Genomic DNA, 11879 nt, shown 5'->3' on the forward strand with positions numbered 1-11879 from the left:
ATACTCAAATGCTGCATCTGTGATCCTGTTGAAAAAGCATTTCCATGTTGACTTAGAAAAAGGAGAGTTTTTCAGATTAAAGAAAATATAATTATACTGTTTATAAGGTTTGTTGTTGTTTTTATCCTATCCTCATGGTATTTGTAAATTGCATCAATTATTGAATATTTTACTGAAGTTTAATATTGAGTTTGAAATATTAGTATCATGACAACCGTACTAATTAACAGTGAGTTCTGGTACAGATAAACAGAATGATGCACTGAAGGTCCAGACCGAAATCCAGTGGAGAATCTGTGGAATAGCTTCAATATTCATTCCACTCCATTCCAAAAAACAATCCTTAGTTAGGACTTACTTTCCAAGTTTGAATATGTTTCTCTTCCCATCCAGGGCTACTGTATAAAACCTCGAAATCAAAGCTATTTCTGATATTTTGAATTGAAAAGCTTCCAGGATGAGAAGCGAAACGTCTTCAAACTTGGAAATAAAGTCCAGTGGATTGTTTTATTTTACTTTTTTTGGAATGACTATGCCCTGGATGACTGAGAACCTTCATCAGCAATAGCTTCAATATTTAAAATGTTTTTTTTTTTGTTTTTGTTTTTTCTTCGGTTCATTAAACTGAAGGTGTTCAGAAAAATGCCCCCCAGGAGATTTACTGCTGTAAGGAGGAGGGATAAATACAAACGCTTCCTGGTTTTCATTTATTAAAACTGCTAAAAGTCGTACATAGTTTTCTTTTTGTCTTGTCTTTCACTAAGTTTAGTTAAAGTTTATGTTTTTTAAAATAAAGATCTGTGCTTAACGTTTTGCAGAATTAGTGGATTGTTTGACAGATTGGTGTCTGTTTTTGGTTCAGGTTGAAGACGTCTTGCTGCAGTGCAGAGACTACCTGGTGAAGAAGATCAGCGCTGAAAACTGCGTCCGCATGATGAGCATCGGCGACCTCTTCAGCTGCAGCGAGTTAAAGCAGAGCGCCAAGCGTATGGTGGAGCACAAGTTCCCCAGGGTTTACCGACAGGAAGCCTTCCTGCAGCTCTCCCACGAGCTCCTCATAGACATCCTGAGCAGCGACAACCTCAACGTGGAGAAGGAGGAGACGGTGCGTGAGGCGGCCATGCTGTGGCTGGAATACAACATGGAGGCGCGCTCCCAGCACCTGTCCTCTGTGCTGAGTCAGATCCGCATCGACGCGTTGTCGGAGGTGACGCAGCGCGCCTGGTTCCAGGGTCTTCCGCCCAACGACAAGTCCGTGGTGGTGCAGGGCCTCTACAAGTCCATGCCCAAGTTCTTCAAGCCTCGTTTAGGCATGACCAAAGAGGAGATGCTGATCTTCATGGAGGCCATGTCGGAGAACCAAGGCGATGTCTACGTCATGCAGATGTCTGTGCCGACCATAGTGTGTTACAGCCCACAGGCCGAGAAGGTGTACAAGCTGTGCAACCCCCCCGGAGACCTGCAGAAGGTGGGGACCCTCGTTACCCCGGACAACGACGTCTACATTGCCGGCGGCCAGATCCCGCTCAAAAACTCGATCGCCAACCACGGCAGGAGCGGGAAGCTACAGGCCGTGTTCCGCTCGGTCGATAGCTTCTTCTGGTTCGACGCGCAGCAGAACGCCTGGGTGCCCAAAACGCCCATGCTGTGCGCCCGCATCAAGCCGTCGCTGGTCTACTGCGACGGCTACATCTATGCAATCGGCGGCGACAACGTGGGAGGAGAGCTGAGCAGGCGCACGGTGGAGCGCTATGACTGCGAAAAGGACGAGTGGACCATGATGAGCCCGTTGCCCTTCGCCTGGAACTGGAGCACCTCGGTGGTGGCTCACGACTGCATCTACGTGATGACCCACGACCTGATGTACTGCTACTTCCCCCGGGCCGACACCTGGGTGGAGATGGCCATGCGCAAGACGAGCCGCTGCTTCGCCTCGGCCGCCGCCTTCGGAGACCTCATCTTCTACATCGGCGGCCTCCACGTGGTCAGCAACTCCGGCATCCGCATGCCGACCAGCACCATCGACGGCTCCTCCCTCACCGTGGAGATCTACGACGTCAACAAAAACGAGTGGCGCTTGGCGGCGAACATCCCGGCCAAGCGCTACTCGGATCCATGCGTGCGGGCCGTGGTGCTGCTCAACTCGCTCTGCATCTTCATGAGAGAGACCGGCATGAACGAGCGCGCCAAGTACGCCATCTACCAGTACGACATGGAGCTGGACCGCTGGTTCCTGCGCCAGCCCGTGTCCGAGCGGGTCCTCTGGGACCTGGGGAAGGACTTCCGCTGCGCCGTCGGCAAACTGTACCCCTCCTGTTTGGAGGAATCTCCATGGAAACCCCCAACATACCTCTTCTCCCCCGACGGAGGCGAGGCATTCGACATTGACGGGGAGCTGATGACCCTCCCCCACGTATAGCTCCTATCTCCCCCCCTCCACAACGTTGCTGAAGCGTGAACATGATGGGAGGGGGGGGTGGCTACTGTAGCGTCTAAAGGGTCTGACGCGAGTTCTGGAGAGGGATCGCCGGACTCGAGGCTCGTACCGTCGAAACAAGCTTTGAGCGAATCGATGCCCCTCGGGGGAGGAAAAAAAAAAACCCGCGACCCGTTTTCCTTTTGGTTCTGTTTTATTATGTCAGTGGTGACATCTGTTAGATTTTTCTGTTGGTCATACTGTTTCTACAATGTGATAATCTCAAACTAATTTGATGGCGAGGAGGAGGATGATGCACTTAACAGGTAAACCTTTAGGTTAACGACGATGGAAACTGAACCAAAATCTCTCCTCTGGAAGGAAATACTCCACAGAAAATCAAAGATTACAAATCTGGATAGAAAATGAAATGCTTTTAAGAGCTTCTCTTTTGAAAGACTTGAGTTTTGATAAATATTTATACAGCTTTAATAAAGTAAAGGGATAAAAGAGAAGCAGTTGGGCTAAAGTTTTTTTTTTGTTTTGTTTTTTTTGGCTCTGGGTCGGTTCACTCCATTTATTCCAATCTGCATTTTGGCGTCTCATTTAAAAGATTCATGGTTCATTTTTTAATGAATTATGTTAAATATCAAATGCATAAAGGAGGAAAACTGCTTTAGGTTCTCTTATAAAGTATATGTCTATCATCCATCTGAAAATAAGGGAGTTTATGCATCAATATTCTCTCCGTAGCTTTGATTTATCAGCTGACTGAAACAATTCAGTCCCTGCCAACTCCCATTTTATACCATCAATATCAACCTCATTTTCTTTCTGTAGGTTAATCTGAACCACAGAAAGATTAAAACTACCGTATTCATCCCCAGAGGGAAGAAAAGTCAAGACGTCAAACAGGATCTAAAAATTTTCTCGTGGGTTGATTATAGTCCAGTTATCGGTAGCATCACAGCTTTTATGTCTCAACATCAATCGGCACTAAACAAAAAACTAAAATGTGTGAACCGGTGTGATCCCCATCATTCATGAAAAGGATGACGGATCATGACCCACATGGCCGTACCTGGAGCATGAGCAGATTATTGCAAAACACGTCCGCTGCCATTTCATCCACCTGTTTTCCACACTTTTAATCATTTCATACCCAACTTGTTCTATGGTTTTAGTCAGTTTTTTTATAGATCAGTGGTCTTAAAGTGTTAAAGTTCCATTGATGGGTGGATTTAATGTTTTATTTGGGGTCGAATCTCATGAAACACCTCCTGACCAATCATGCTGACTCCAATCAAACTCCTGTTGATTGGTGTTTCATTTTAGAAATATTTCAAATAGTTGGTCGACAGATTACAAACTGACCTAAAGCCGACCTAAAACGTCCTTCTAAATGGATCGAAATGAGAATGATTTTAATATCTCTTTAGTAAATTCTTCATTGGTCTGAGCCTCCTAAAACATGGCCGATGACCTTTGATTTTCAGCGGAGTATTCCTGTAAAAACGGGATCATGCATTTCTTCAAAAGGCCTCGCCGATGCCACCGGGTGGGTGGGGGGGGGGGCTGGTTCTGAAGGTCCGAAACAGGTGGAGGAAGTTTGATAAAGAGGGTGGCTGCAGGTCCAGCCACCCCGAGGCCAAGCCCCACCTCTGTCACTCCAGGCTCCGCCCCCTTCTGTGCATCATGCCCGGTCTTCCACACAACCAGCAGTCCACACCTCAGTCTGTCTGTCTGTCGTCACGTGACACTTTGTTTCTCTCTCTGCAACAAACACAACCCCACTCGCAGTACGAACAGGTTCTGGGCTCATGCATTTTTTTTTTATTATTATTTCTAAGCTGCTGAATTATATAAATATATAAAACTATATTTTTCATATGTTTTAAACAGCTGTTTTAGTGTGGAAGGGATGGGGGGGGGTAAACCAGGTCTATTTTGTATTTGTCTTTTTTTTTTTATTTAATATCCAACATTACTGTAGTGTGATTGTGTGTAGATCTTCATCTTATCAATTACTTTTTTTTTCTGGATGAGTACTGAGAAATCTTGCTGCTGATTGGCTGAGAGGAGAGGGCTGGCTCATGGTTTTTTGGCGCTAGATGTCGGGGTGGGTCTTCCCCTTTATCTTTAAAAACATGAGCACAGGTGCCTCATGACGAACCTTACTAGCATGTTTGGCTGCATCATTTTCCTTTGGCACTGTATTTTGGATGAACGTTAATTTATTAAAAAAATATACCAAAAACGTTCTGCAAATAGCCTCCTGTGTCAGTTTGTTTGGAAGAAACTTACTGAGGGTTTACGGAGGGAATTTTGTTCCAATATTTGTGCAGGCAACGAATAAGTTTTGTAAATGGAAAAATGAAAAAAATGCAATCAATAAAAACTTTGAAAAACTAAATAAAAGTTTTTTTTTAATTTTTAATTGTCTTCTCAGATTTTATTTTAATTCACGATATTTCTTTGAAAATATTTTGTTTTCAGATCATATTCTCTTCAACATTACAGACGCTCTCTTGATGCGCATTGAGACCAATATACATGTTGCTAAGGTCCGTACAGACCAACAAAAATGAGTAAATAGAAAATTATATCAAAATCACAGTTGAAAAAAATCCAGTTTGTAAAATTCTATCTGAAAAAGAAATTCAGAAAAAAAAGTAAAACTTTTTAAAATCTTTTTGTGAGATTTGGGCTCTTGGTTTTATTTAGTTTTTTATTTATTTCCATTTAAAAGCGTTTTGTTGTCTTTTAATTTCCATTTACAAAACTTACTTTACTCCATAATGGTTTGGCACCTGGGTGATAATCATTAGTTTGACCTCAGCTGGATTAGTCTGGACTCAGCGGCCTGTAATCAGCAATCACTTGTTCAGAAACTGAAAAATGAAATTTAGTTTCTGATCAGTGAACACACCACAAAGTCAAGACCCGTTACTCTTCATTCAGACAAAGAGAGGAAGAGCAGGATTCTATGCAGACAACAGGAAGGCTGATTAGCTACTTTAAATGCCGAGATATCAAACTTACGGTAAGTTTATTTTAGGCTTCTTCTAAATAAGTTTAGAATTACTTCTTGAGGGAAAAATGAAACCATCAGCGATCTTCGATTAACTGATCAGTCTAAGTAATTATAAGGAGGCTGACCTGGTCTGGAAGTGACCGGGTCAGCAGAAAACAGAAAGTAACTTGGTAATGGAATCAGAAAAACATTTGGTTTTAGTGGCGCCATAAATCGCTCCAGGTTAGCTGATATAGCTTATTTTAACTTTTCACAAAAACAAATGGAAAGAAATTACACAGGTGGATCCAGAAATTTAGTTTTACTGATTTTTTTTTTTTGTGTGGCTACAAACAAGATTTATTGAAACGTATGTTTCCAGGAGCACCAATAGGGTTCGATATGGTCATTCCACTTCTTATTGTGACTCAGAGGTGCATCATAGCGTTCCAGAAAGTAAAAACCTGCCTTTTTTTCCTTCATCCTGTTCCTTTAACAAGGTGATTAGTTTGCATATTGGAGTCAGAAATACAAAAGGTTGAAACTAATCTCTGTACAGTCCTTTTACTTCCAGACATAAATTATCCACCTCTGGCACCACAACATTTTACTTAAATAAGAGCTTAATTTGAGGTGTAATAAACTACTTTTCAGATCAACATACAGCACTTGTTGGGTGTTTTTTTTAAAAGCGTGCATAAATATTAGTTTTAGAGGTTGGGATCATTCACTTTTGAGTCATGTGACCCCAAATACTGCTTTATAGCAGCCATGGCTTCCCTTAGGCACCAGAAATAACTAAACCAAAAGTGTACAAGAGAGACATGACACCTGATCAGACATATGTAGGTTTTAATCTATAGCGGAGGCCTTCAACAGGGGGTCCACGGAGGTTTTGGTTGATTAGACTTTTTTTTTTTTTTATATTCCCCAGTGCAATTTTTTCCACTAATGAAATGTCTTTAAATCCACATTAACATGAATTCAACAGACTGTAGTAAACAGATAAATGGAGGCAGAAGATGTCTTTCAGTCATCAATGCACACATTCAGAGACACACAGGAGCTCTTTCAAGCTGGGCACCATTTCATTCACAACACCTGTCCCATCAACAAGGAATCAGAAATACTTTGATAATCCCAGTGCCAAATTACTTTTGTTGCATGACTCCATCTGTAATAGAGTACAATATATATAATTAGGGGGTCCCCGCTCCATCTTGCCATCAGTTTGGGGGTCCTAGGCCTGGAAAACGTTGAACACCCCTGATTTAAAGGACTGAATATGGTCTTTACAAGTACCTCCATGATTTCCCCATCTGCTGGTCCAAACTGATCTTATTTCTGATTCCAATACAGGGAGGAAGACTAGAGTATCACCACACTGCAGGGTCCAAATTTCAAGGAGCTAAATTTGGATGTTACAGGTCAAGCGCCCTCTGATGGCGAAAAGATGTTCAAAGTTTACAATCAGCCAGACAGTTAAAGGTAGAGTGGAGGGTGTTCTTTTTCCAGGTGGATCATCACAATAATTGGTCCTCCTAATTGTCAATCATTCTGGTGATATGTTTACGTATTTTCACTTACCAATGATAACTCTGTGTGGAAAAGTTGCAAATCTTCTTTTGTAAAGTAAGCTTGTATGAGCTATGAGAACAGCAACTTTTAAACAGAGCATGCACGAGGAGAAATGGGCTTGTGCACGCTCTCGCACTCGTGTAATAAGCGTTCCCTTTCAGGGGCGGGCACAAGGTTGTGCATGTGCATTTTGGAGAGGGCGGGTCTTTAATAAAAATTCTTGAAGATCCTCAACTATACCTTTAAGTGCAAATTCTGGTTTGCAAAACATAGAATAATAGAATTGTGGGGTAATGAAAGTATTTAGTCAACTAAAAGTAGATATACTCACAGGAACATTACTAAACTAAAAGTAGCCTAGTTTTTTGTAGAATTTTACCAAGTAAATATAACCGATTACGACCAACCTCTACCAATATCTTGAATGGATTTTACTTGACCTCCTAGCGCATTTTTTCCTTCCACTCAACTTTTCATAGGTTTGTCTAAAGGCCTTTTGCTAACCAGCATCTTTATATATTATATGTTTTTCTCTTGAATCAGTGAGTGTAGCCCATTTCTCCTTGTGCACGCTGTTTAAAAGTTGCTGTTTGCATCGCTCATACAAGCTTACTTTCCAAAAAAAGATTTGCAATTTTTCCACTATTTAAGACTCACCATTGGTAAGTGAAAATGCGGAAGAGCACGTAGGACGGCCTTACGTCAACGTAACACAAGAATGATTAACAATTAGGAGGACCACTTATTTTAATGATCGACCTGGAAAAAGAACCTTTAAAAAAGAAAAGTTACCTGTAGTAAAATAAAAACATTTAAGGTACTTAAACCCGTTTATAATTCAGTAGCCAGTTAGCAAATCTTTTCAACTATGCTTATTTTAAATTTGAATTATTTATTCACTGTCATAATTATACCTACAGACTCTAATTCATTTATAAATCCCCAATAATATTTAATTACAGGGATAGCTTTAGTTTTGCTTTAAGTTACCATTTCCCCCTCAATGTGCTTCTGTAGCGTCACTCAAATACGCTCTCTATAAACACGCGTCTGCTCACCAAATTGTTCCACTGACCCATTTTAAGACCAAAGTGACAGGAAGTGACCTCTGCTTCCGAAAAATAAAAGTGCAACCTTTATTTATTTTGATACAGCAACATGTTTTATATCTTCCTTCTCCGATACATCAAAAGCATCTCTCCAGAAAATATTTTATGTAATTGAGCTCACAATACATTCAATCGGTTTAATTACAAAATGAAAATGTATCAGAAGATTTAAAAAAAAAAAACCTTAATCAGCACAAGTAATTCAAAAGACTCCAAAACATGAAAACAACACAGTGAACATTTAACATCTATCTGGAAACAAACTGGGCGAGCATGCTCACAGGACTGTTTTTAATTGTACGTTTGCAGCATGGAGGGAACAGATCCTGTAAGCGCTTCAGAAAGGAACAGCTGCACAAGGTAAAGATCCACAAAAAGAGTATAATGGCTGCCTTGTGCAAATATATAAACACAGTGGTCCATTTTCTTTCCAGTGTTATGATACAACATAGATATTTTTCTTCTTGATATAACACGCTACACAACAAATAAATATGTCAGCTGTCGTCAGGCTATTTTAGGTCTCCATGAATCTAGTTCTCCAAATATATATTTATCTAAAAGTAGAAAAGGGTTTGGGAAAGGTTACTGACAGCCTGCAAACACAACCTTCAGAGGTTCCTTTGTGAATAAAGGATGCTTCTGACTCAAAGGACGGACATTTTTCTTCTCAAAGATTTCTGTAGCAGCACTATGGTTGTTTCAGCATTGTTGGATGTTTTAGTAGCAAAAAAAAAAGTCTATTAATTCATTAAGATAGCAACATGTATACAACAAAACATTTTAATCTTAAAAAAAAAAAATCCTCAAAAAGTTTGGAAGAAAAAGTTTTTGTAAATTTCTAGACTTATTTTGCTTTTTAAAAAAAATATTTTTCTGTTTCTACTATAAGAGATAGTAAATACTTTTAATTTAGTATTTATTACTGAGTGGATAAAAGTATTTTTCTACCCTTCATTATGATATCTTTTTGTAAACAGCTAAATGTTATCGTTAAAAAAAAAATACATTTAGATATAAGGTTCAAGAAAATTTTAAAAAAGTAATCTGAGTTGAAAGAATCGATACAGAAATATTAAAATCTACATATTGCTTAATGTGATGGTAAAATACTTGTTAGCTAATTAATTATATATAAGAAAAGCTAAATAATACCCAGTTGGTTACAACAGGCTGCTTTATTAGAAGTGCTGATAACAATGTAGTGTGTATCAAGATTTCTTCATAAGAACAACCAGTGGTCAGAATAAACTATATATAATGTGATAAAATCAACAATAAAATGCTATGGTTGTTCCTGACTCAGTACCTCTGATTACATCTATACTTTTCTTTCATTTGTAAATAAAAAGCAGAAAAATCTTACATTACACTACATAAACTGCTGTTAATTATGCTATTCTACAATTTTTTATTAAAATAAACTAAAATTTGGTCAATATTTATATTTCAATCTATGGGTGATCTCTGAATGTTTTCTCACAAAAATATATTTCACTAGTGAAATATTTTTTGACATTCTGTGAATCTGTTGTGTCCGTTTTTGTTAAGTAGCAACTAAATAAACTTAAATAGTACAACTTATAAGCTCTTGAATTATTTAAACTTAAAATGTACTTTATTATTATTACCGTAAATGAAATGAAAGGAAGTGAAAACTCTGGAATAAAAATAATAAGGTGGCTAAGGCATTTAGCGTTTCAGCTAGCATACTAAATGCTAACTAAATTAGCATAGGTTGCTAAAATGTAAAACCATTTTTTTTCAATATAATTCATTATTAGGTACACAAAAATAGGTATCTTGTAGAAGAATATGATGAAGTGATTTTAGTTTTAAAAAATAGGTTAACTTTCGCCTGAGGAAATAGGTTTTTATTATATTTTATTTTGTTTTGCACCTTACAGACTGCTTGGTGTGTATTTTTTGTTTTTCAATAAGTGAGTTCAGCCTGTTGTCCCTAAATTTTCTTACAGTAATTATTATTTTTATCTGAAATAGTATTTCCAAACAATAACTATAATATCCAGTACATCAGGAAACTTGTTGTCCTAAATAAAACCGTTAGCATTGGTGTCAGTTTTTGCTAGCCATCAAAAAAAGGGGGAAGCTAATATTTGGATAATTAAAGCAAACAGTTCAGATTTTTAGAGCCTAACACGTATTAACTATGTTTTAATTAACTTTAAATTGAGTTGCAAAGTAATATAAAAGACAGATAGATAAAATTGGAAATGATTTACCTAAAATTATTGATTTTGGCTTAATTATTTGATTAAAAGAATGACCAAGTAAAAAAAAAAAAATAGGGAAAACTCTGGGAGAGAATATATATATTAGAAAATCTACTTTATGTGGAGATTTAACATTTTAGTTTAATTTCCCCAAGCTAAAAAAAACAAAACATAAAAAACATGTTAAATTTAGGAAGAAAAATGGTTAGCATTTGAAAGTTAGCCAAAAATATTTTTGAGCAAATAAACCTTTTTTCTTATATCTACTAACTGATTCATATTTAGAACTTGCTACATAAAAAAATAGCTTAACTATTCAACATTTTAGCCAGAGAACTAATGCTAATGATAGCTAACCCTAACTCTTTTTTTATTCAACACTGAATGTATTAAATGTTTGCTGAAAGAGTGAAATATGGTTATATATAGGAAATCTGCTAATTTATGTTTTTTTTTTTTATTTCTAATCTTTGCCCCATTTCTTATAATTAGTCTAAGAGGAGAAAAATTGTATTGATATCCGAGTTTGCCTAAATCAAAATTGTTTAAATAAAATCTTAATATTTTTATTGATAAACTTGTTTAAACTCCTTTATTCTCCGAGTGTCAGTAACTTTTTAGTTTCGCAGAAATCTTATCTGTTTAGCCCCTTTTTTTATCTGGTTACATAATGAATCTATTATAAACATTAAACATTACACTAATATTTTATAAAAATTCACTTCACTAAAACAACCACAGTGTTACAACAGAAACAATGACAGACATCCTGAGCCAAAAAAACAACTATTCTCTCTAAAAATGTAGACTTCTTTAAGAATCCTGCTTCCAAGGCATTTTAAATTATTTTGCAGCATATTATTGAAAAGCTGTAAAGTATGAATCCACAAAAGTGAAATCGGCAAACTCAAACCCAGCCTTTAAATCCCCTATTCAGCATCACCAACTGCAGCATTGAGCAGCTGTCCATTTTAAAAGAAACCCTCTAATGTCTTAGTTTGGTTTTTGCATCCAAAGCAGTGATTATGGGATGTAGAGTAAACTTGCTGCCTTCTTTGCTGTAGTTTCATCCAATTAAAACAATGCTGCTGAACACAGCCCAGGATCTGCTGGCTGAGGTGGGACACCGCCGGGGTTTTATGGTTGAGTGATTGTTTGTCTGCTTGATTCCTTCATCTGTCATTCCACCGATGCTAAGGCTTCACAGTCAGAGGGTTAAGGGGACAGGAAGAGTCACTGGGGCATTTGTGGACACCGACTGTCATGGCTTCACCTCAGTGGCAGGTTCAGGATCGGAGGTTGTGGTTACCGGTGCAGGTTGAGCCAGCGTGGAGAACCAGGAGGACATGGCAGACTTGGCGCTCGTCAAGGCTCCACCAACCGACTGACCTGATGGGCAGGAACGTTTTCTCTCAGACACGGCCCTCTGATTCTACACACCTTAAAATGCACTAGTGTTTCTTACCCACTGCCTTCCCAGTCTGGACCATACTGCGACTGGTTGTGATCATGGCGTTTCCGATCTTCTT

The 11879-nt window shown here is 38.5% G+C and overlaps 2 protein-coding genes across 2 annotated transcripts in view; one reads left to right on the plus strand and one right to left on the minus strand.

The window, feature by feature from the left end:
• Positions 1 to 3827, plus strand: part of kbtbd2 (kelch repeat and BTB (POZ) domain containing 2) — a 13780-nt gene extending 9953 nt beyond the window's left edge. The window contains exon 4 of the mRNA XM_015382191.1: positions 863 to 3827. Coding sequence (XP_015237677.1) covers positions 863 to 2419 — 1557 coding nt within the window. The 3' untranslated portion in view covers positions 2420 to 3827. The remainder of the gene's footprint in view (positions 1 to 862) is intronic.
• Positions 3828 to 10127: 6300 nt separating this feature from the next.
• The window catches only part of avl9 (AVL9 homolog (S. cerevisiase)), a 33662-nt gene continuing 31910 nt past the window's right edge, over positions 10128 to 11879 (minus strand). Inside the window, exons 16-17 of the mRNA XM_015382178.1 lie at positions 11816 to 11876; positions 10128 to 11739 (exon numbers count right to left, since the gene is read on the minus strand). Of these exons, the coding sequence (XP_015237664.1) occupies positions 11612 to 11739; positions 11816 to 11876 (189 nt within the window). The 3' untranslated portion in view covers positions 10128 to 11611. The remainder of the gene's footprint in view (positions 11740 to 11815; positions 11877 to 11879) is intronic.

This window comes from Cyprinodon variegatus, unplaced genomic scaffold (genome assembly GCF_000732505.1).
Source record: "Cyprinodon variegatus isolate N-32 unplaced genomic scaffold, C_variegatus-1.0 Scaffold252, whole genome shotgun sequence".
In the NCBI taxonomy this organism is placed as follows: Eukaryota; Metazoa; Chordata; class Actinopteri; order Cyprinodontiformes; family Cyprinodontidae; genus Cyprinodon; species Cyprinodon variegatus.